This window comes from Budorcas taxicolor, chromosome 21 (genome assembly GCF_023091745.1).
Source record: "Budorcas taxicolor isolate Tak-1 chromosome 21, Takin1.1, whole genome shotgun sequence".
Taxonomy (NCBI): domain Eukaryota; kingdom Metazoa; phylum Chordata; class Mammalia; order Artiodactyla; family Bovidae; genus Budorcas; species Budorcas taxicolor.
In genome coordinates this window covers 58,829,465-58,854,859 of record NC_068930.1, presented here as the reverse complement: position 1 = coordinate 58,854,859, position 25,395 = coordinate 58,829,465, and the positions used below count along the sequence as shown (strand labels likewise).

Sequence of the window (25,395 nt, the reverse complement as noted above, 5' to 3'; positions counted from 1 at the left end):
TTACAATCTCAGATCAGGGATACAGATATACAATGCACAGTCCTCAATGTCAAACCTTCAGGCCTTTCATGACTCTGTTTAGCCCTTTAGCTAGTGACGACCTTTCTTAGCAACTCCGTCAAGGCTCTGGTTACAGGGACAGTCACTAACGGTTTTCCATCAGTCACATCAGTTCTTCAACATCTTGTTTTCTAGATGTTTTTCCATGATGTACTTTTTACTGCTCCCAGCCCTTCACCTGGGGGTGATGAGAAAGTCACTCTTATTTTTCAGAGCCCTGTTAATTATAGTATAGGCCTGTGCATAGCATATTCCCTATACACTATTTCACACTAAATACAAAAATTAACTCAAATGGTTAAAGACTTGAACATTAGACCTGAAACCATATAACTTCTAGAAGAAAACAAGCAGTAAGCTCCTTGGCACTGGTCTTGACAATGATTTTTTTTTGGATTTGACACCAAAAGAAAAGGCAACAAAAGGAAAAATAAACAAGTGGGACTATATAAAACTAAAAAGCTTTTGCACAGCAAAGAAAACCATCAAGAAAATGAAAAAGCAACCTACAGAATGGGAAAAAATACTTATAAATCATATACCTGATAAAGGGTCAATTTCCAAAATATATGAAGAACTCAGCTCAATAGTGAAACAATATGATTTTTAAATTAGCAGAAAAACTGAATAGACATTTTCCTAAAGAAGACAAAGAAATGACTGATAAATATAGGGAAAAGTACTCAACATCACTAATCCTTAGAGAAATGAAAATTTAGACCACAGTGAGCTATCACGCCACTTATGTTAGGAAGATTGTCATGGGACTTCCCTGGTGGTCCAGTGGTTAAGACTGTGTGTTCCACTGCAGAAGGCACAAGTTCAATCCCTGGCTGGGGAATTAAGATCCCACAACTGCATAGTGCAGCCAAAAAAAGAAAAGAATGAATGATTGTCATAAAGAAGATAAGAGATAACAAGTGTTGTGGAGAAGGAAATGGCAACCCACTCCAGTATTCTTGCCTGGAGTATTCCATAGACGGAGGAGCCTGGCGGGTTACACTCCATGGGGTCGCAAGAGTTGGATGTGATTCAGCGACTAACACAACATACTAACAAGTGTTGACAAGGATGTGGAGAACCCTTGTGCATTCTTGGTGGGAATGTAAATTGGTACAGCCACTCTAGAAAACTACGGAATTTTCTCAAAAATTTAAAATTAGAACTAGGATATGATCCAGCAATTCTACTGTTGGGTATTTAACCCAATAAAAAGAAAACTAAGATATTTGTACCCCCATGTTCATTGCAGCATTATTTACAACCGCCAAGGCATGAAAAGAATGTAAGTGTCCACTGATGGATGAATCTATACAGAAAAAGTGGTGTGTGTGTGTGTGTATATATATATATACTCACAATGGAATATTATTCAGCTGTGAAAGAGAAGGCTATCTTGCCATTTGCAACATGGGTGGAGCTGAAAGGCATTATGCTAAGTGAAATGTCAGACAGAGAAAGACAAACACTGCATAGTCTTACAATTAATAATGAAATTTGAAAAATTTAATCTCATAGACACACAGAACAGGTTGGTGGTTCCCAGAGGTATGGGTCAAATTTGGGCAAATGGATGAATGTAGTCAAAAGGTATAAACTTTCAGTTATAAAATAAAGACGTCCTGTGGGTGTAATGCAAAACATGATGACTACAGTTAAAAATATTGAATTGTATATTTTAAAGTTGTTAAGAAGGTAGATCTTACAAGTTCTCATTCCAAGAAAAACAAAATTATTTCTATCTGTCTTAACGGATGTTAACTAGACATAGTATGGTGATCATTTTGCAATACATACAAATTCAAATCATTACACTGTATATTTGAAACTAATATAATTTTGTTGTTGTTCAGTGCTTGTTCATATCTGACTCTTTGCAACCCCATGGACTGCAGCATGCCAGGCCTCTCTGTCCCTCACCATCTCCTGAAGTTTGCCCAAGTTCACGTCCATGGCATTGGTAATGCCATCCAGCCATCTCATCCTCTGATGCCCTCTTCTTCTGCCCTCAATCTTTTATATACTAATATAACATTATGTTAATTATACCTCAGTTAAAAAAAAAAAATTAAGCCTTTGAGCCAAAGTGTGTTCTTCCCATGGCCAATGTAATGGAATTCAGGACCTGCCCATTTTGGCCTACTGGAGATCTCCTGACAGGTTACCCCAAAACTCCCTATTGTGTTAGCCAACACTTGAGAAACCTATATGCAGGTCAGGAAGCAACAGTTAGAACTGGACATGGAACAACAGACTGGTTCCAAATAGGAAAAGGAGTATGTCAAGGCTGTATATTGTCACCCTGCTTATTTAACTTCTATGCAGAGTACATCATGAGAAACACTGGGCTGGAAGAAACACAAGCTGGCATCAAGATTTCTGGGAGAAATATCAATAACCCCAGACATGCAGATGACACCACCCTTCTGGCAGAAAGTGAAGAGGAACTAAAAAGCCTCTTGATGAAAGTGAAAGAGGAGAGTGAAAAAGTTGGCTTAAAGCTCAACATTCAGAAAATGAAGATCATGGCATCTGGTCCCATCACTTCATGGGAACTAGATGGGGAAATAGTGGAAACAGTGTCAGACTTTATTTTGGGGGGGCTCCAAAATCACTGCAGATGGTGACAGCAGCCATGAAATTAAAAGACGCTTACTTCTTGGAAGAAAAGTTATGACCAACCTAGATAGCATATTGAAAAGCACAGACATTACTTTGCCAACAAAGGTCCGTCTAGTCAAGGCTATGGTTTTTCCTGTGGTCATGTATGGATGTGAGAGTTGGGACTGTGAAGAAAGCTGAGCACCGAAGAATTGATGCTTTTGAACTGTGGTGTTGGAGAAGACTCTTGAGAGTCCCTTGGACTGCAAGGAGATCCAACCAGTCCATTCTGAAGGAGATCAGCCCTGGGATTTGTTTGGAAAAAATGATGCTAAAGCTGAAGCTCCACTACTTTGGCCACCTCATGTGAAGAGTTGACTCATTGGAAAAGACTCTGATGCTGGGAGGGATTGGGGGCAGGAGAAGGGGACGACAGAGGATGAGATGGCTGGATGGCATCACTGACTCGATGGACGTGAGTCTGAGTGAACTCCGGGAGTTGGTGATGGACAGGGAGGGCTGGCGTGCTGCGATTCATGGGGTCGCAAAGAGTCGGACACGACTGAGCGACTGAACTGAACTGAGTGCCAATATAACTTTGCATTTAGTCCACTATCCCCTCCAGAACAAAACGTTCCTTCTCGGCCTCAAATATCTGACGGCCAGAGAAATCTTAAAAGCTCTCTTAAACATACTCAGAAAGCGAATTCCTCACACTTGGAAGCAACAAATAAACAAAAGCTATTACCGTTCTCACATAGAGAAAGAGTAGCGAGAAGGAACAAACTTAAAACGCGCAGTAGCCCGTCTGACGTCTGACGTAGGCCTTCCTGCCGCAGAGCATTTCGGGAAGGGCCACGAAACGCGAAGCTGGCGCTCCTCTGAAGAAGAAACAAAGTCCAAGGACGACTAGAGGTGCCTGCCCTGTACCTGTCGCAGCTTGGGGTTACCCAGTTTTTATGGAAACAGCATTGCCCACAAGGAGCGGGGCGTGCCCCCGGGCTTCCGGGTTCCCAGTGAGACGCTCGGTGACGCAATTCCTGAGCGCGCCAATCCCGGGCTGGCTGAGAGGGCGGGCTCTTCAAATTTGAATTCCCTAATAGTTCTCGTGTTAGGGAATCTCACGGAGGAGGTGAGCATCGCCTGGGGTTCGGCCGCTGAGGGGTGGGGCCGACTTGGGCCAGAGGCGCGATCTTAGGGCGCCCGGGTTCCCCACTGCCCCGAAGCCGAGCCCAGACTGCTGCCCGGCCAGGCTCTTCACCCAAGGTACGGCCTCCCCGACCCTCTACCCTAGCTTCTGCCTCGGGTCCCTCTGGCGCCGCGAGTCCCAGCGCTTCAGCTTTCTGGGCTCTCGCGGACTTTAGTACGTTTTTGTCTTCGGCTGCGGTATCACGACCACTCGTTCATTCGGTGTGTATTTGTTGCGTGTCTACTGTATTTATCAAGAGAGCAGACCTCTTTCCCTCTGATTTCGTTTCAGTGGTGAGCTCTCTAGGCTTTTGTTCTAAAATCACTTCCAGAAAAAAAAAAATTAGATTACCAAGTAGGAATATTGTGTGCGTCACTGTCCGATTCTTCACCTTGGAACCCAGGATCCACAGAGCTAAAGAAACAATTTATCCATCTAGCTTGTGTTTTCTTCTGATTAAATTACACGTTGCAAATATTTTCAGATGTAAATAAAATTATTTAGGAAACGGGAGGCCCCTTCATCTCTCTCTACAAAGATAAGTGCTATTTACAATTTTTACAATATCTTACAGATTTTTTTCCCCCTTTGCTTATACTCCTGTTTTTTTTTTTAACAGAAATTCAATCGTACGTCCTGTTCTGCTACTTTTAAAATTTAGTATATTCCAGCTACTTTCTATGTCAGTGTATGTGTGTGTCTGTATGTATACCTTTTTATTGAATACATAGAATTCAGTTATATGGATGACAAAAGCAGAATTTTGTCCCATATTGATAGACGTCTAGGTTGTTTCTAGTTAGCCCTGTGCTTTAGTGAACAGTAGAATTTTGGTAGCCATCTAGATTGTTTCTAATTAGTTTAGTACTTCCGTGAACATCCTTGTATAGGGCCTGTTTAAGAACTTGGGCTTTGAAGTCAGATAGACTGGGGTCCTGCTCTTAATTGTCAGTGGGACCTTGGACTGGTTATTTAACCACTTTAGGCCTTAGTTTTCTCATCTTCAAAATGGGGACAATAACAGTACTTAACTCTTATGAATTGCTGTAAGATTAAGTAGTGTCTAGTGTCTGACATAGATGCAGTAGGTGTTGAATATTATTACCACATATGTATATGCATTCTTATGTAGATGTAAGAAAAATTTTAAGTGGAATTTATTGATCAATGGCATGCACACCTATATGTTGAAATTAACCTTTACCAATCTGATAAACATAAGAAGTCTCACTGTTTTAATTTGCATCTCTTCATTTATTAGTAAAATAGAGTGTCATTTTGACTCATTTATGGGCCATTTGTATTCTATTAAATGCCTTTCATGTCCTTTGGCCATTTTTTATGTTTATCATTTCTTTAAATAGATTCATTTGGTTTCTTTGAATGTTTGGCCAAAAAGTTCCTTTGGTTTTTAAGTATAAATGAAAGACCTTTTTCATTTTCACCAAGAATTTTATTGAACAACATATTCACCGTTTTATTCCACTACCTTCTGCCGTTTTTCAGGCAACTTCATAATTCCATCTTCCCAAAACTTTTTATCTTTTTGAGCAAAGAACTCTTCCACTTGCCATTTATAGTCCTCCAGGAGACTGAAATTTTTTTCATAAAGAGAATTTTGTAAAGACTGAAATAAACGGGAATCTGAAGATGCAATGTCTGGTGAATATGGCAGATAAATCAGAACTTCCCAGACAAGCTGTTAACAGTTTTTGCCTGGCCATCAAAGAAACATGGAGGCTTGTGTTACCCTGATGGAAGATTATGTGTTTTCTGTTGACTAATGCCTGACGCTTTTCGTTGAGTGCTGCTTTCAATTGGTCTAATTGGGAGCAGTTCTTCGAGCTCATAATAGGGGTCTCCTTTCCAGTCCCACCACATACACATCACCTTTGGACGAAGACTAGCCTTTGGTATGGTTGGTAGTGGTTCATTTCACTTGCCCCATGACCTCTTCCATTCCACATTATTGTACAGTATTGACTTTTCATCACGCGTCACAATTTGTTTTAAAAATGGAATGTTTTTTGTTATAGTTCAGCAGAGAATCACATGCAAAAATACAGTCAAGAATGTTTTTTTGCTTAACTTATGTGGAACCCAAACATCAAACGGATTAACATAACCAAGCTGGTGGAAAAGATTTTCAGTGCTTGATTTGGATATTTTGAGTATGTTGCCTATCTCCCACATGGCATAGTGTTGATTGTTCTCAATTAATGTCTCAATTTGATCGCTATCAACTTCAAATGGTTATTGCACCAGGGGGCATTGTCCAGCAAGAAATCTCCAGTGCAAAATTTTGCAAACCACTTTTGACAGGGTTGATGTTTGATCAGTCACAGTAGCTTCTCCATACACTGCACAAATCTTTTTTTTTTTTTTTTGCATTTTAGTTGTGTTTCCACCTTTCTTGAAATAATAAAGCGTAATATGCCAAAAATGTGACCTTTTTCTTCCAGTTTTAATATTAAAATGGCTACACAATAGGTCACTAATCTTTTTTCTTTTTAATGCATTGTGAATGACAGCTGTCACAATACAATCTGACAGAACTGTTTTGAATGAAGTTAAAGACAAATAAGCTCTACTAGAACCACCTTATGGGAAAAACCAAACAAATTCTTTGGCCAACTCAATATATTGTGTGCTGCACTTTTTCCCAAGTATATCATTTGTCAGTTAATTTACTGTTCCTGTAATTTTTTCCCAACGCTGTCTCCCAGTTTTGGTTAGTGTGCCTTGGGAGTTTTGACCCATTCCATTATAATTAATATTACTACCACAATAGTAAATCCCTAGAACTTTTTATGTCTCCGTAGGAAGAAGAGTAAAAGTTAAATTCAGTATTATATCCATGATAACTGTTGTTTAGCTTTCTAGATACTCTAGATACTCATAGCTGCTTTTTCATACTCATAGCTAGTTTTCCCATGCCTGAGCCTTTATTTTGAATAAATAGCAATTTTTCCTAGTATATCAGCATGTCAGTTTTCAGAATAAATTTTAAGTATTAGATTTTTCAAATAGTTTTAAGCATTTAATGAAGGCACAAGCATAGCACTTTAGAATTCACCTGGTCTTCTCCAGTCCTAGAAGGAACCTAAATAGGAAGGAAATCTAAAAAAGAATGGATATATGTATACGTATAACTGATTCACTTTGCAGAAACGAATACAACTTTGTAAGGCACGTATATGCCAATAAAAACAATTAAATAAATTGCATGATTTTCTTAGTAGCATGATGAAATCTCACACTGTCCTTCTAGGAATGTTAATCACCCCTTTGTCCAGCATATCCCATGCACCAGTCACTTAGCAGTCCTCTCAGTTGTCAGATGGACTGTTGAAGTATCATAGTGCTTTTGGTCAGGTAACCCTAATCTTACTTAATAATTGTCCCAAATCACAAGAGTAGTGCTGCTGGCAATTTGGGTATCCCAAAGAAAAGTTGTAAAGTGCTTCCTTTAAGTGAAAAGGTGAAAGCTCTTGACTTAATGAGGAAAAAAATTGTATGCTGAGATTGCTAAGGTCTGGATAAAAATGAGTCTCCTGTTTGTGAGGAAGGAAAAAGAAATGCATGCAGGTTTTGCTGTTGACCCCCAGAACTGCAAAAGTTACAGCCACAGTGCATGATAAATGTGAAGTGGAAAAACCATTGAATTTGTGTTTTGAGTGAGGTGATATTCATATAACTTTTATTACAGTATATTGTTATAATTGTTTTGTTATTGTTAATTTCTTACTGTGCCTGATTTACAAATTAAACTTTACCATAGGTATGTGTGTAAAGGGAAAAACAGTATATATAGGCTCTGGCACTATCCATAATTTCAGGCTTTGACTGGTGGTCTTGGAGTGTATCCCCCTGGGAGAAGCGGGGGTGGGGTGGGGTGGGGTGGGGGGTGGGGAGGAGAAACTATTGTACTATAGATTGGTCTGTTCTTATTTCTGCTAATTTATTAGCAGTTTATACTTATTGTTGAGAATTTCATTAGGTTCTAAAGAAATGAGATTGTGTAAACCTGCACATGCTTTGCCATCTTTGCATGCAGTTGTCCCAGTTTATTCATTTTTGTTTTTGAGAACTTAAACTGAATGGCCAGTGAGTATTGTAACTCCAAGCACAGGATTCCTGTCATTACTATCTTGCCAAATGCATGAATATATGTGCTAATACATATTTGCTGAATTCAGTGGGGTTTGTGTCATTCCTAAGATACTGGGTATCTTTGTCAGCTCTTGTTATTGAGGAATATTTCATTTTTTTCTCTTATAAAATATCAAATAAAATGGTAGTTTGTATATGCATTTCTAACTTGTATATTTATTTCTCGCTGAAGTTACTGTAGATAAAGATACTTGATGTCTTTGGTCTGAATGAATTTATATTTTCTGAAATACATTTTTTATGTTTATATGATCAAAGACTGATTGGAATAGTTATAAATTCAGTGATAAGAGATGCTGTAAATCTAGACTTATAAGTTCTAAGCTCCTTTAGGTTAAAATATTGTATTAATTTACCGAGTATAGCAGAATGCAACTGTATGGTTCATCACCTAGAAATTTCTAGGTGTGGGAAATAAAATTTATATGTAAGAAACAAGCTAAAACAAGTCTAAGACCATGTGTGCCCAAGTACATGATTTCCTCTAAAAATTCTAAGCAGCAGTAAATGTTCAGAAAATTATAATGAATATAATTTACTTTTGATTTGAAGTCTTTTTTTTTTAAACTAAAATCTCACATTAAAAAGTTCTGCAGCATAACAGAAATCAGGATTGGAGATAATTAACTTAAAAATTGAATGGATTTTTAACCTTCATTAGGAATGTCATGTAGCTGCTGCCTTAAAATTTAAGTTCTTAAAAGGAAAAACCATATTTGTGAAACTTAATCTTTTCATAACTTAATTTATTGCCATATGCAGCTGTCATTTAATGTTTTTTGATGCAAATATTAGATTGGAACCTCCAGGACTTGAGGTTCAAGTAAATTTTAAAAACAGATATTCAAAATTCTGCTCTTAGAGTGTTGAGGTAGAAGACTTGGTGGGAGCTGCTTTTTTGCAGAGAATAAATTTAAAAACCAACTGTTTATCACTGAAAAACAATAAATGAAACTTTAACAAAAATATAAAATCTTAGTCTGGTAAGTCCTTGTGAGGTATAGATTATCCAGTGTTGTTATGAACCAATTAAACCTTTTACTTTGTATAATGTTATTATGGAAAGCAAATAAACTTAACCTTTTCTGTACGGAAGCATGATAAAAATTGATTTCACATTGAACTGCAGGTTCCTCTGGCCCCCTGCTGAAGGTCTATCCTGAAAATTGTGTTTAAGTGAATTTTCTGTTAAAGGGAATTTGTTGCTTCTGTTTATCAAGATGATTGCAACACCTTTGAAACATCCAGGAATTCACCTGCCTTCAGAGACATCTTCTCAAAGGAGAAATGTGCCCATGCATGCGATCTTTTATGACAGCATTCCTTCAGGCACACTTACTCCTGTAAAAGATTTGATGAAATATCAGATATCCTCTTTAAAACCGAATAATCATAAGAAGAGTCAGTTTGTAGAAATGGCAGTTTTTAATAATAAAAATGTATTTCAGTCTACTTTGCTAGCGGAGGCTGCTACCTCTAACAGTTCTCTTGATATCAGTGCTATAAAGCCCAACAAGGATGAATTTGAAAATAAAGCAAGCTTTGAAACACCAGAAAAAATATTTCAAAGAATGAAAGAAAAAGTACTACGCAACAAGCAAGAACAAGCATCAAGAAACAGTTTTTTGGAACCAACACAAAATGAAAGTTTCACTCCTAATGGAGCTGAGGAAAGAATATTACAGCATACCTACCTCTGTGAAGAAAAGGAAAACAACAAATCATTCCAGCCAGAAAACAATTCACTAAGAGGTTAGTTTTATTATGTGTTGGTTAAAAAGCTATAATGTGTTTAGTCTTTATTGTGTCTGACACTTTTAGGTACTCAGGGAACAGCAGTGAGCAAAATGAACAAAAATCTGTGCCCTCATGAAGCTAGCTTACATTCAGGTGGTGGCAGACAGATCATTAACTAAGTATTTTTTAGAATATAATAGAAATGATCTGGAAAGAGAAAGCAGAGTAAGCATGATGGGGAGAGTTGGAGCAGGTTTTAATTTTTCATGGGGTGGTCAGTGTTTCAATGAGAAGGTGGTATTTGAGCCAAAAAACTGAGGGAAGTGATAGATACAGATAGATATCTTGCAGCTGGTACAAGTGCCCTGAAATAGAAGCATGCAGACTAGCTAGGAGATTACCAAGGAGTGAGTGGGCAGCTGAGGAGCAGGGGATAAATAAGGAGAGGGTCAGATAAAGTGTCTTTTAGGAGGGTCCTATAAGGGCCTCATATACCTATAAGGGTTTGGGTTTTTATTGTGAGCAAATTAAGGAGCCACTAGAGGGTTTTGAGCAGAGGAATGTCGCAGTCTGACTTAAATTTTAAAAGTATCACTCTAGCTGTTAATTTGAAATAGTTACTTTAGTATTCCAGGTGAGAGATGGCATTGGCTTGGTCATGTGGTAGCAGTGGAGATGATAAGGAGTTGCTGGATTCCAGATAGATTTTGGTTTTGGCAGGGGTAGGGGGTGGGGAGGGGGGTTGTTAATTTGTTTTAATATTTTATTTATTTATTTGGCTGCACAGGGTCTTAATTGTGGCACGTGTGATCTTTTAGTTTTGGCATGTGGGATCTAGTTCCCTGAGCAGGGATCAAACCCAGGCCCCCTGCGTTGGGAGTTCGTGGAATCTTAGCCACTGGACCACCAAGGAAGTCCCTCCAGATATATGTTGAGATGGGAGTGTGGAATATACGAGAGGTATAAAGGATGACCTGGGTGATTTGTTTGGTTTGGGTTTTTTTTTTTTGCTCAAGCAACTGGAAGGATGGAGCAGTTTAACTGAGGTGGGGCAGACAGAGGTGGAATAGTTTTGAGGACTCAGTAATTATGTTTCTTGTCATATCAATTTTGATATGTCTGTTAAATATTGAAGTGTAGATGTGAATTAGGCTGTTGAAAAAAATTAGTTGGAATTTAGGGAAGTGGCCTACCTGAGAAATACATTTGGAGTCATTAGCACCTAAATGGTATTTAAAGCTATAAGATTAGATGGGATCATCAAGAAGTAAGTATATTATACTTGAAAAAACTGTGTATGTTGAAATGTTTTCAGAGAAAACATTTAAGGATAAGTTCTGGGGCACCCTGAAATTTAGAAGTTAGAATAAAGAGCAGAAAGTAGTGAAAGCCACTGAGATGATGAGGAAGAAAAACCAAAACGGTAACTTCAGAAGCCAGTAATTGATAAAAGATACTTTACATGCGTTATCTCATTTGCTCCTTTCAGCAAACACTATGGATTTATGCTCATTTAATAGTCTAGGAAATGGAGCTTTTAAATAAATTGACGTCTGTTATGTGTCAGTGGCACCCCACTCCAGTACTCTTGCCTGGAAAATCCCATGGACGGAGGAGCCTGGTGGGCTGCAGTCCATGGGATCGCGAAGAGTCGGACATGACTGAGCGACTTCACTTTCACGTTTCACTTTCATGCATTGGAGAAGGAAATGGCAACCCACTCCAGTGTTCTTGCCTGGAGAATCCCAGGGATGGGAGCCGGATGGGCTGCCGTCTATGGGGTCGCACAGAGTCGGACACGACTGAAGTGACTTAGCAGCAGCAGCAGCCGTAGCAGCAGCACCATGGGTCTCACAGGTAGTAAGTAAGTGATAAGCTGAGAATTAAATACACATATCTATTAGAAAGCTCATGCTCTTAACTGCTACATAATAGATTGTGGGTATATTGTTGTATTTCAAAGACAGTGATGTATTTTGACACAAAAGCAGTTTTCTAAGGGAGTTTAGGATGGAGGTAGGTGAATATACAAATAATCTCATACAGTCTAAGAGAAAAGGGGGAAGCAAGAGAAATAAGGTACATTATGGCATGTTTTATATGTAAACTGGGATTAGAGAAAGGAAGAAACAACTGACTGCTTTGAGAATCTGTTGCCTTCCTAGAAAATACACATATATACAAACACAGATTTTGTGTGTAATTTCAGAGATTTTTTGGAGAGTCCTTACATGGATCCCTGAACTGAAATAAATGGCCTGTGTTCTGTACCATGTTGTATATGATTGAATTATCTACTCATCTGTACTACATTGCTCTGCCATTTCTAGTAGAATGATTTAAAGAAATAGAAGCTTATCTTATATGACATGTCATTATAATAAAATCTTTATATTGAGGTTTGTAAGGCCAAAGCAACATACATATTAAAGTGTAATCACTACCAGTTTTTTCAAGTATAATATTTGAAATTAAACATATAAAATAATTCAGTTTTTCCTTCTCTGGTACAAATTTTAAGTCTATTACCTTCCCCTTTTTATGTGAAAGAAACTCATTTCTATATTCAAGATGCAGAACTTTAACCATCTAGGATGTAAAGCAGAATAAAATATAAACAATGCAATTAGTTCCTGTTTGTCTAGTGATTAAGCCTACCAAATTTGTGTCTTTGAAGACCTGCTAAAGGGATGTCAAAGCAGTATAAATTATGACTTAGTCTGCTACTGAATCTCAACATTTTGATTTTTAAATCGTACAACTTTTCGTCCACATTTTAGAAATTTCCAGAACCAGAAGCAAAATCAGAATTTTCAAGACAGGATGGCACTTGATATATGACCTTGACATATACATATCTGATTTGTGGCAGCACTAGAATTTTATTCCAGATCTCTAGGCTTCTAAGTCCAGTAGTATACTTGTGTCTAGAGCTGGCAGGTAATGTGGAGAAGTTTTTAAAAAATTCTTTCTCAGCATAATACAGGTATAGAGAATGCATTGAAGATATGAGATAATAATAAAGGGCAAAAACTCAATGTAACTGTCATATATTTAAGTATACTCTGTGGGTCTGATCATTACTGAATTTAAATCTTTATTCCAAGATTTTTAAAGGCATTTTTTTCTCTTATTGACTAATACAACTTCTTTCTTTTAAAAAAGAAAACTCAACCTCAGTCCAAGAAGTTCCTCTGGAATCATCAAATAATATTTTTGTGCCAGTCAAGCAAAAGATTACATATCAGCAGGAAAAGAAGGTGCCTCTGCACAATTTAACTTATGGTAAAGTGCTTTTTGTTTTGTTTTTAGTTTGTTATTTGAATGTATGGTTAAATGTTCTAGATAATTATTTTCCCTGTATAGGCAATTCAAAATTTTAAATTTTTCTCTTGTTCTCTTTTCATTTCATATTAACCATCTGTAAATTTTGTTTGGTTTTGTATTTTTTGCAGAGCTTCCAGTTCTGAATCAAGAACGTAAAAATGTTGCAGCTGCAAACAGGGTACTAACTAGAGCTCAGCTGGCTAGACAAATTCTTCACTCAAAGGAGAATACAGTTGCAACCAATAAATCCAAAAAGGAAACATTTATTTTAGAAGACATTGATTCTACCCGGGAAAAGTCCCCAAATACCACTGTTGAGACTCTTTGTGGTAATAATGTTGAGAATGGTGGTCAATTACTGGTTTCTAGTGATAGTAAGATTACAACAGAAGGCACTTCAAAACAGGAAATTAAGGAAGGAAATGAGAGAACAGTGCACAGAGAGACTGCTTTTCCAGGTTCCTTGAATGATACTTGTAAAATCGTGCTTGCAACTCCACAATGTCATATAACAATACCTCAGAGATCAAAAATAAATGCCTGGAACCTTTCTCCAAGTATAAGCCAAACTATTACAAATGGAGTTAAAATTAAGGTAGGAAAACTTTTAAGGCAGATAAATACTTGTTTTCACCCTCATTCTTAAAGTGCATAAGCTCTTTTGCTCTCTCATTAACAGGTTCATTTTGGGTTTTTGTTAATATTTAGTGTAGAGGCAGTGTGGCCTAGTGAAAGGAGCAGTGGATTAAAAGTTAGGAAGACCCAGGCGTGAAGTCTTATTTTGCTCTATCACTAGTTGCATAGTCTTCAGCTCCCTTTGGGGATGAATACTGAGGTATTCTTGTTCTTATATTTTTTTTCCTGATTCTTGGTGTTCTATTAACAGAGCAATTAAAAGGGAAAGGAATTAGAGCATCTAAAGATTTGAGAAGTTTTACTGTTGTAACACTGGAGTAGGAAATGGCAACCCACTCCAGTATTCTTGCCTGGAGAATCCCATGGATAGAGGAGCTGTTCAGATGTTTGCTTTGGAATAGAATACTAAATATAGATTACTAGCAATCACCTTTGTAGTTTATAGGAAATTGAATGCAACTCCAAATCAACTTTTCAAAAAATAAATGCTCTAATTATATACGGCGAAGAGTGATGGTGAAATGCATACTACTTAACTTGTTTTCTCTAAGTTATTGTGTCTTTTGTGGCTTTGGTATTTTGATGGCTACCTCAAGATTTTAAGTGGCTTTTTCCCTTAGTGGTTAAGATATTTGACATAAGAGTATTTAAAGTATAATTGATTCTGGATTGTATTAATAGAACAAACTGCAGTACAACTTCAGTTCAGTCTCTCTCCATCTTTTGTTTAATTATGCATAAGAGTTTTTACCTTATTGCTATATAGAATAGGATGTGATTCTTATGTAGATGAACACTAAGGACTCATTTGGATTACTTGTATAAGTTCTTTTAATTTAATGTAAACTGATTTTGTAATGCATATGGTACAAGTAATATAAGAAGTAATATGTATTTCACTTTATGCTTTATCAGGTAGTCCAGCTACAGGAATGGATGATTAAAGTCATCAATAATAACACTGCTATATGTGTAGAAGGAAAACTGACGTAAGTATAACTTTTCAGTATTCTTTTAGTAAAATTTATAATAAGAGATTTGTGTGTAAGAACTTACAAGGAGATGCATGACAAATCGCATCTTGCTGTAAAACAAAGACTTTCTAACGAGGTTAGAAACTGATAGAAAAGTAATATGAGTATGGCCATTTTGATTGTAACTAGCTTTCTTGCTTTTCCAAGAAATTTGTTAACTCGTATTATTTTTAAAATAGGGACAGCTCAAATTTGTATGAATAGTGCTTTATTTTTTCAGAGGTTCTATTAAGTGGGCTGGGATTATCTGCTTGATGATAATGACTGCTTGTAGTTAACGTTTACTACATGCATTTCAGTCCAGAGTCTCACATCTAACTTGGGAAAACCAAAACCAGATATGTATTTACTGATTCAGAAAAGAAATCAAAATTATTTAACAGTGTGCCACACAGCTACACGTTAAGTAATCACTGGCACTTTATGGGTTTCCCTAAAATGAAAGCATCCTTTGGTAAGTGGGCTTTGCCTAGTTCTGCTACTCCGTTAGTTTCATTTCCAGTTCTTCAAAACCAGTTTTCTTAGTGGTTAAAAAAAATGTAATAAAAGGTTGTAATAAAAAGTACACTGTATCACTGTTAGAGATACTTACCTGAAAGTTTATGAGTATAGAAAATCTGTCTTGCTCACTTTATTTCTTGCTTGCCTGGTGCCCATTCACTTCCTTAATATCCAGAGGCAGCACTGATTGCCTTTGTTGCAGTCCCATTACTACTGCTTACTGCCTGTATGACTTAGGCAAAGTACTTACCCTCTTTCAGGCTCATTTTCTTCATTTGTGTAATGATGATAATAGCATGACCTACTTTTTGAATTATTTTGAGGGTTAAATGAGTTAATATTTATAAGACTTTGAGAACAGTGCTTGAGTACTGTTTAAATATTTGTTAAATAAAATAGTGAAAGTCACTCAGTCGTGTCTGACTCTTTGTGACTCCATGGACTGTACAGTCCATGGAATTCTCTAGGCCAGAATACTGGTGTGGGTAGCCTTTCCCTTGTCCAGGGGCTCTTCCCAACCCAGAGATTGAACCCAGGTATCCCGCATTTTGCAGGCACATTCTTTACCAGCTGAGCCACAAGGGAAGCCCGAAAAAGAACAGAGGATGAGAATATTGTGTTAAAAGTATAACATATGAATTTAATTCCATTTGACGAAATTAAATGACCTTAACTTTCTCATTTATTATGCTTATATTTAGAATGTTTATTACTAACCTAATGAGTCAGAATGTTTATTTATCTAATATGTTTTAAAATTTTCTCTATGTTTATTCTTGGCTTCATGTAAAGAAATATAAAGAGTAGATTTATGGGTCAGTAGTTTGATGCAGCAGTTTGTTTTTTCACAGTTGGAACCTCTTTGGTACTTTCTAAAGAGGAAGGTAAAGACATTTGGCTGTATGGTAAGGGGGAACACAAGAGTAGAATAATTCAAACAGTATAACTGCATGAAAACTAACCCAGCATAGGCCCTGAGGAGAGTGACAGGGAAATCATCCTTTGGCGGTTTGGCATCAGTTGAGATAGAGTTGTGAGCTTTATTACCACAAGATATTTAGAGAACGCCTTGCTTTCTTGCTAATGAAACATTTTATACTAGCCACATGGTTTGGCCACAGTATAGTTTCTTGGTACTCAGGTTCACATTAGCCAAGAGGTTGAGTTCTGTTGCAGTGTTTGGCCCTCAAATGTTTTGTAATTAGATTAATAGCATTGTAGCTGGAGTGCAAATTTATTCCTGTTACAAATTTATATACTTATATGTGTACATTGCGACTCTTGGTAAAATGTGAATATTTTGGCTTTAACTAAGCTTTTTTTCCTCCTAGAGACATCACCAACGTATATTGGCACAGTAATGTAATTATAGAACGGATTAAGCACAACAAACTTAGAACTTTATCCGGCAACATTTATGTACTAAAAGGAATGATAGACCAGATTTCCATGAAAGAAGCAGGTAATGACTGTGATTACTAATTGGAAGAATTATTTTACTAAGTGAAATAATTAACCATATTTCAAACCATATTTTTGCTTTTAATTAGGTGCTTTAAAATTACATGTCAACACTAAAAATTAAAAAATACTGCCCAGATTATGTAAAACTATTATATATGTTGGTCCTTTATTATGATTTACTGTTATTGACAGTTTAAGTCCAGTTATTTAAAAAATATTCAAATGAAATGTTCCTTATTTGTGAGGAACTGGCTATAAGAATATAATTTAGCTCCCTAATTCCTCTTTTGTTGAACCTGCCCGGCATAACCCTAGTCCTGACACAATCTTATTTTCTGTCTACGCCTAGTACACAGCTAATGTGACTAAAGAAAAACACACCTGAGTAGTCTACTTTAAATCTATGACTACCAGCAATAAATTGTGGTCTCAGTGCCACTTGGTATCCTACCATTCATGCCCTAATGGTCCCTAATCCATTCATTCTCCCATCATCCTCAATGACTATTTCCTATTTCTACATCTCTCCTACCTCCCTCTCAGCTTGGCCGGTGGGGGAACAAGGAGAAGACTTAAAGCAACAGGAACAATCAAGAGAGAACTTTTCTGCCACATCTCTCATCTGCTTGTATCTGTACCTGCTTTTATTGGGCAAGCCTCCCACATTCCTGTCTGTGTCAACCTGTTTATACTTTAGTTCCTATCGTCTTTTACTCAAAAATATCACTCTAGTAATTCTCTCTTCTACCACAAAGAAAACCAAAACAAAAAAAAACACTCTCTTTTGTGTAAAAAAATCAAAGTTGTTAGAATGTATTTGTATTTAAGAGATCATCAACTTAAAATAATCATATGTATGCATTACATATTAATCACAAACAAAAAATTATACTAGATACACACACACATACACACAAAAGAGAAAGGAATTCAAATGTAACACAAAAGATAGTCATCAAAAGAAGGAACAAAAAACTACAAACACAACCAGAAAATAATTAATAAAACAGCTATAACTACTTTAAATATAACTTTAAGTATAAATGGACCAAATGCTCCCAATCAAAAGACAGTGTGGCAGAATGGATACAAAAACAGACTCCTTTCAAATCTAAAAATACACATAAGACAGATAGTGAAGGGATGGAAAAAGGTATTCCATGTAAATGGAAATGAAGCCAAGTTAGCAATGCTTATATCAGACAAAACAGACTTTTAAACAAAGATTGTAATAGAACACAAAGAATATTACATAATGATAAAGGGATCAATTAAAAAAAAAAAGATGTAACGCTTGTAAATATATAGGCGCCCAACCTAGGAACACCTAAATACGTAAATAACAAAGCTAAAGGTATCCCACTCCCTGAATTCAAACTATGCTACTAAGCTACAGTAATCAAAATACTGTGATACTGGCACCAAAACAGCCACATAGGTCAACTAAACAGAATAGAGACCCCAGAAATAAACCTACGTGTATTTGGTCAATTAATTTACAACAGAGGAGGTAAGAATATAATGGGGACATGATGACGGCCTCTTCAATAAATGATGCTGGGAAAACTGGATGGCTGCATGCAAAAGAATCAAACTAGAGTACTTCTTCACACTGTGTCCAAAAGTAAACTCAAAACGGGTTAGACTTGAATGTAAGATCTGAAACCATAAAACGTCTAGAAGAAAACATAGTGAACCCTTTGACATATGCCTTAGCTATATTTTTCTAGATCTGTCTCCTCAGGCAAAGGCAACAAAAACAAATGGGACAACGTCAAACTAAAAAACTTTTGTACAGGAAAAGAAACTGTCAACAAAATGATAAAGCAACCTACTGAGTAGGAGGATGTATTTGCAAGCTATATTGCTGATAAGGGATTAATATCCAAAATACACAAAGAACTCATACAATTCAACATCAAAAAAAACCCAACAGTTCTATTAAAAAATGAGCAGGGGACTGCCCTGGTGGTCCAGTGGCTAAGACTCCATGCTTCCAACGCAGGGGATCTGGGTTCAATCCGTGGTCAAGGAACTAGATCCCACATGCTGCAACTAAGTGTTCATATGCTGCAATGAAAGATCCCACATGCCATAACTAAGACCTGGTGCAGTAAAATAATTTTTTAAAAAATTGGGCAGAAGAGCTGTATAGGTATTTTCCAGAAGAAGATATACAGATGGCAAACAAAGATGCTCAACATCACTAATCATCAGGGAAATGCAAATCAGAAGCACAATGAGATACCACCTCATGCCTGTCAGAATAGCTATTATCCAAAAGACAAGAAATAACATGCATTGGTGAGGTTATGGAGAAAAGGGAACCCTTATGCTGTGTTGGTGAGAAAGTAAATTGGTATGACCACTATGGAAAACAGTGTGGAGTTTCCTCCAAAAATTAGAACGATCACAGGATCCAGCCGGCCACTTTGGGGTATTTTTCTGAGGAAAATAAAAACACTAATTGAAAAGATAAATGCACACCTGTGTCCATCGCAGCATTATTATAACAGCCAAGATACCAAAGCAGCTTAAGTGTCCACGATGGATGAGTGCATAAGATGAGGTGTATGCATATACAAAAGAATATTATTCAGCCTTAAATAAAGAATGAAATCTTGCATTGTGACAACATGGAGGGACCTACAGGTATTAAACTAAGTGAAATCAGAGAAAGATAAACACTGTATGATTCCACTTGTATGTGGAATCTAAAAACCAAAGCAAATGAACAAGTCAAAACACAAAGAGATTCACAGATAAAGAGAACAGATGCTTGCCAGGAGGGAGAGGGAGATTAAAACATACAGAATTCCAGTTCTAAATGAGTCACAGGGATGAAGGGTACAGCATGGGAAAAGGGTATATCATCATTATTCTAACAGGTTCTGCAGTGAACAATATTCACATTGTTATAATGACACAAACAATTTTTGATACAGTTAGAAGTATTGTAATGTGGGGAGAGGATTTGTAATTTGGGGAGAGGTGCAGATGTTAAATCTTCATCTCTTATTTATAAATTTTAAAATGGCGTTTTTTCTTTTTATTGTATCTATATGAGGTGGTACATATTAACTCTTTTAATCATTTGGCAAGATATATGTTAATAAGCCATCATGCTGTACACCTTAAACTTAGACACTGTGCTGCATGTCAGTTATTCCTTAAAAAAATAGGCTGAGGGCAAACCCTCTTAACCATGCTTCTTTCAGCCACTATTGCTCTCATCGACAGCAAAACAACTCAGACAATTCGTTATACTTAGATCTATTTCCTCTTGAATTCTTTTCCATCTTTTTTCTTGAATTCTCTTTAGTCTCTCCTTCATCCCCAGTTCTTCACTGAAACAGCCCTTAATCAAAGTCACCAGTGGCCCCCACATTGCTAAATCCAGTGTACACATGACACGGTAATCACACCTACCTTCTTGAAATACTTTGTTTACTTGGCTTCTCGAATACCATATTTTCATGCTGCCTCACTCCCTGTTCCTTCATAGTTTCTTTAAGCTTACTTTTCTCCTTCTTTTCCTCTAAATAATGGAATCGACTAGGGCTCTTTCTATACTCAATGCTGTGCTGATTTCTTTTAGGGTTAAATTTCATTCATATTTTGACAAGTGTCAAATGAAGAATACTCCCCTAGCCACTCAACTTATCTTCTGTCTGCTCATTTGGCATCTCCACTAGGATGTCTACAGGCGTCTCAGAGTTAATATGTCAAAAACCTGATCTTCTCCATGTACTTCCACAGACTGTTCTCAAAATAGCAACTAATTCAGTCCTGTTAAAAAGTAAGTCATATTCTTTGGCTCCTCCACTCAGAATTTTTCTATAACTTCCTCTCTCACCCGAAGTAAAAGATCCGGTCCATAAAACGACCCCAAGGCTTTAAAATCTCTCCCAGCTGCCTCTGTTACCCATCTGAGTACTAAGTGGCCTCCTAGTTCTTGCCTCTCCTCGTTTCACTTCGGCTACACCAGCCTCTCTGTGGTTCTATAAACAAGCCAGGCATACTCTTGCTTCATAGCCTTTCACTTTGTTCCCTCTGCTTCCATTGCTTTAACCTCATATTGCCGCATTGCTCACTTCATGTACTTCAGGGCTTTACTCAAATGATGCTATTTCAGTGAGAACTTGTCTGTCCTTTTTTGAAATGCTGCCTGCCCCCTTTCTCCTCCCCTAAAATGAATACACTGATACCGCTATTCCTCTTAACTGCGTAACTTTTCTCCATAGCATAAATGACCACTCTAACAAATGAGATATATTACTTACTGGTTTGCTTTCTGTTTAGAAGGCAGTTTTCATGAAGGCAGATTTTGTTGTTGTTGTTAATTGCTGTATCCTCAGTACCTCTGACTGTGCCTGGCATATAGTAAGCAATTAAGTATATATTTTTAAATTATTTAATGAATGAATGACATGACTTTAAAATCTAGGCTTTCAGATAACTTCTGTTTGTTTATCATTAAATAGGTTACTCAAGAAGTCTCATAAGGAAATTTATGTTTGGATTTCCAGAAAAATGGAAAGAGTACATTGATAATTTTTTAGAAGAGTTAAGGTAAAGTAGGTTTTAACTTTTAAAACAAAGGTTATTTCTGTTTTTGGCTGCGCTGGGTCTTCCTTGCTATGCGTGGGCTTTCGCTATAGAGAGTGAGGGCTACTCTGTGGTTGCGATGCGTCAGCTTCTCACTGGTGGCTTCTCTTGTTACGGTGCACAGGCTTCGGTAGTTGCCTCAGGCAGCCCCAGTAGCTGTGACATGCAGGCTTAGTTGCTCCCAGGCGTATGGACTCTTCCCAGACCAGGGATGGAATCCATGTCTCCTGCATTGGCAGGCGGATTCTTATCCACTGTGTCACTAGGGAAGTCCGTCTACCTTTTAACTTTTTAAAAAACAATCTTACTGATGTATAATTTACATCTGATAAACCATCCATTTTAGGTATAAAATTTGATGGGCATTTACCAATGTATATACTCATATAACCAATGGAAGAAAGTGCTTTTAATTTCTGCTTTTGGAAATGTCCATTTTGAGCTATCTTTGATCTGAGACTTTCAGAAGGCAGTAACACTTTACTGGAACTTCTGTCATGAGGAATAAATCTAAAACGAAAATTAAACCGTTGACATATTTAAGGAGTCATCTGTAATCACTTACCCTTTAAGAGGCATGTAGCTGTAAACAGGAGTCTGACAGTCTTGGTCCTTTTTCATTCATTCCTTTCCTCAGTAGTTACAAAGTGTCATCTGCTTAGCTGACTCTGTATCAGCACTGGGAAAAAATTAGTTCTTGACGTTGAAAACTCTTTAGATTGTGTAAGTTAATCTCATTACAGTGTAATGACATATAATACAGGCTGGCAGTTTTCTTCTGTAAAGGGGCGATAGTATTTTCATGAGTATGCTGCTTCTGTCACAGCTACTTGACTCTGCCTTTGTAGTGGAAAAGTGACACAGACAGTACAGAAATGAATGAGTATGACTGTATTTCAGTAGACTTTATTTACAAGAACAGGCAGCTGGCAGAATTTGTCCTATTAGATTCTTATATCAGCTTAAATAGGAAATACAAGAGTGAAGATGGTAAGAACTTAAAAAGTCATATTTGAATATTTGACCTAAGATGTCATACAGAAGTTCTTTGTGGGAGGAAAAGGGTAGAAGCCATGAAAGCTTAAATAATGTAAAGATTAAAGGTAATCTGCTAGGGAAAAAAAGCTTTATCTGAGGGAATTTATTTATTTATGGGTTTTGTTTTTTGAGAACCTATATTAGAGGAAAAAATACTCTACTTGTTTTTAGGACTTGTGAGAAGAAAAAAGGAAAGGCCAGAAAAAAACAGAAAGCTGAAAGATGTATTCCTGACATTCAAAAATCAATGAAAAATAATGCAAGGAAAAAAAAACCAAATGTCCTCCAAAGAGCCACCACCACTTATGACCGTGACTGTGATTCTTTGGGTATGTCTGCTCTTTACTTCTCTTGTTCATATTGTGGTATATTTTTAAATGAGCTCCACATTGTTTAATTGTTTACAGTGTATATAGTACTAAGTTCTTGACTTATACTGCCCTAAAATTTTCATTTTTTTCACTAGTTAAGAGGAGAAACTGCGATCACCTATAGTCAGCATTCAGCCTACTTAATTAATTAATACCTTTGAATTAATCAGAGTACCAAGGAAGCTGATAAACATAGCGATCCAAGATGATTGTTGCTTCAGTTTTCTAAATGCAAGGTTTTAGGCTGCCAGCTTGCCTCAAACCTATATTACAGATACCTATATTTTTGTGCTAAATATTATTCCTGTTAGTAGACAAAACCAGTTTCCTTCCATGGAGGAAATGACATGTATTTTCTGAATGACCATTGTTATGAAGGTAACTGGCAAAACTGTTCTGTGTCAGTTCTTTACCAGAACTATAATCTGCCTCACATCCACCCAACCCCAAGATGAAATAGCGTATTTACAGCCTTTTCTAGATAATATAATGAGTAAAAGTTACTAGACCATGTTTTATAAATTTAGGCCATTTCTACCTTGACCTCATAACAAAGAGCTTTACAGAACTTCAAGAGTTCAGGACTCGTTCTGCCAAAAACATAACACCATACTGGATATAGACATACCTGCATGTCATTCTTCCACTCCTACCACAGCCGGCTCTCTTGTCTCCACTGAAACTATGCTTATCCTCTCTAGTACAGAGAAAGGAATAAATTAAATACATGGATGAATGCTTGCAAAATTCACTCCTTAACTGTAGCTCCAGTTCCTTCTCAACCCTTCTTCATTTTATCAAGTCATCCTATTTCTTATAAATTAGGCATATTGCTTATTGTCATTGCTAAAACCATCTTCAGTATTTTGGAGTCCTGGGGCTATAGCACCTGCTGTATATTTTTTTACCCCCAAACTTAAAAATCCCTAAAAGTATTTCTAACTGTATTATTCTTTTTTAGTCTTAGGTCTTATCATCGCCCTACCTCCACTCCTTTCTTTCACTTATAGTACTGTTTTTCAAGAATTTGAGTTAAATTGTGAATATTATTGGTAAAATATTTGAGACTACAAAGTAAAAGACTAAAGTTTGGTAAACCATTGTACAGGCCAGCTGTGTCCATAGGAAAATCATTCAACAAACATTCTAAAAGCATCTTCTATGAACCTTGATCTATGTTAGTTATTGGGAACTTAGAGATGAATAAAATGAGATGCTTCTCCTTGAGAAGCTCAGCGTAGGGGAAGATAGTATTGCAATCTGTTTTGGATGTATCATTTTTCCACTGTGATTCATTAGACCATTGTTTGATGAAACTATTAAGACATTCAAGGTCCTCTTGTCACATACATTATTTTAAATGGTGGTAGTTGATGCTGCTATTATTTTTATTATTATCATTATACTTTCCATGGGAAAACCACTAAAATATGTGTTAAAAAAAAACAACACATCTAACATTGAACAACTAAGGTTATGCAAAGATGCCAGCCAACGATAATTTAAGATGATGTGATTGTGTATATATATTTTCATGATTTACCTAAACTTTTGTTTTGTGTATTTAGTGCTGTAATCTATGTTATAGTATTGCTATTAAAGTGCTTTATCTCTGCTATTATATATAATATACTTGACAGTAATATTATAAATGATTGTAATGTCAGCCTCCTTCACCATACTGTAATGATCTCAAGAGCAAGGACCATCCATTGTGCATCTTGAAGTACAGACTTCTGTGAAATTAATACCATAACTTCCTTTTTTGTAAATGTGGATTTTCAGAGTAATTTCATTGAAATCCTGACTATCAGAATTTAAAGAGCCTTTTCTCTACACATTAGCAAGTTTAAAATTTCATATTGAGTTAAATCCATCAGCTTAATAGCATTTTTTTTTCTTACTACTTCTAAATGAAAAGAAATGAAGTGAGGAACATTTATAAGTGTTTAAAGAAGTAAAGAGGCAACAATACTGCTTACACTACCAACTTCATACAGCTTAGGTTGAAGTATCCAGAATGGTCTGAATCTTTATTAAAATTATTTAATAAAATGAATAACAATATTCAGAATAAAAGGGCTTTGTTCAAAATTAGAAAGTTGAAAATTTTCACATTTCCAGTTGAACATTTGAATCATGTTTATATGAGGAATTAGAAAGAAATATATGATTCCATTGAGAAATCATATAGTAACTTCCTTGATTACTTTTGAGTAGTGCCACTTCTCCATGAACTGTAATTTAGAGGCTCCTTTTTCCCTAGCATTTGGTATTTCCCAGAAGTCTTTCATTTTGTCATTCGTCTTGTAAAATGGCACACAGTATGTGTACGTTGTTAGAATATTTAATTGTGATGGTTGGTATGATGATTTAAAACTTGTACATATTTGTATAATTTAAAGTTAGAAATTAAATGGGTTTGGCTTCTGGCTTCTTAAGTTTCAAACTGGAGACATTCTCTCATTTTAATTTGCTTTCTTTAGCCAATGACACAGTATAAGATCTGTTTTCCCAAGATCTGTTTTGGTTATTATCCTATGATTCTTCATAGAGCTTGGGGGATACAGCAAAAATGTATCTCTGTGGCCTCCACTAGTGATGAGTATGGGGCCATGCAGATGGAGCTCCATGTTTTAACTCTCCTTAATTAGGA

At 36.6% G+C, this 25,395-nt stretch overlaps 1 protein-coding gene across 1 annotated transcript in view; it reads left to right on the top strand.

Moving 5' to 3' along the window:
* Positions 1-9,243: 9,243 nt before the first annotated feature.
* Positions 9,244-25,395, top strand: part of MIS18BP1 (MIS18 binding protein 1) — a 39,183-nt gene continuing 23,031 nt past the window's right edge. Inside the window, exons 1-7 of the mRNA XM_052660061.1 lie at positions 9,244-9,775; positions 12,926-13,045; positions 13,216-13,682; positions 14,639-14,712; positions 16,590-16,720; positions 21,207-21,294; positions 22,540-22,697. Coding sequence (XP_052516021.1) covers positions 9,244-9,775; positions 12,926-13,045; positions 13,216-13,682; positions 14,639-14,712; positions 16,590-16,720; positions 21,207-21,294; positions 22,540-22,697 — 1,570 coding nt within the window. The remainder of the gene's footprint in view (positions 9,776-12,925; positions 13,046-13,215; positions 13,683-14,638; positions 14,713-16,589; positions 16,721-21,206; positions 21,295-22,539; positions 22,698-25,395) is intronic.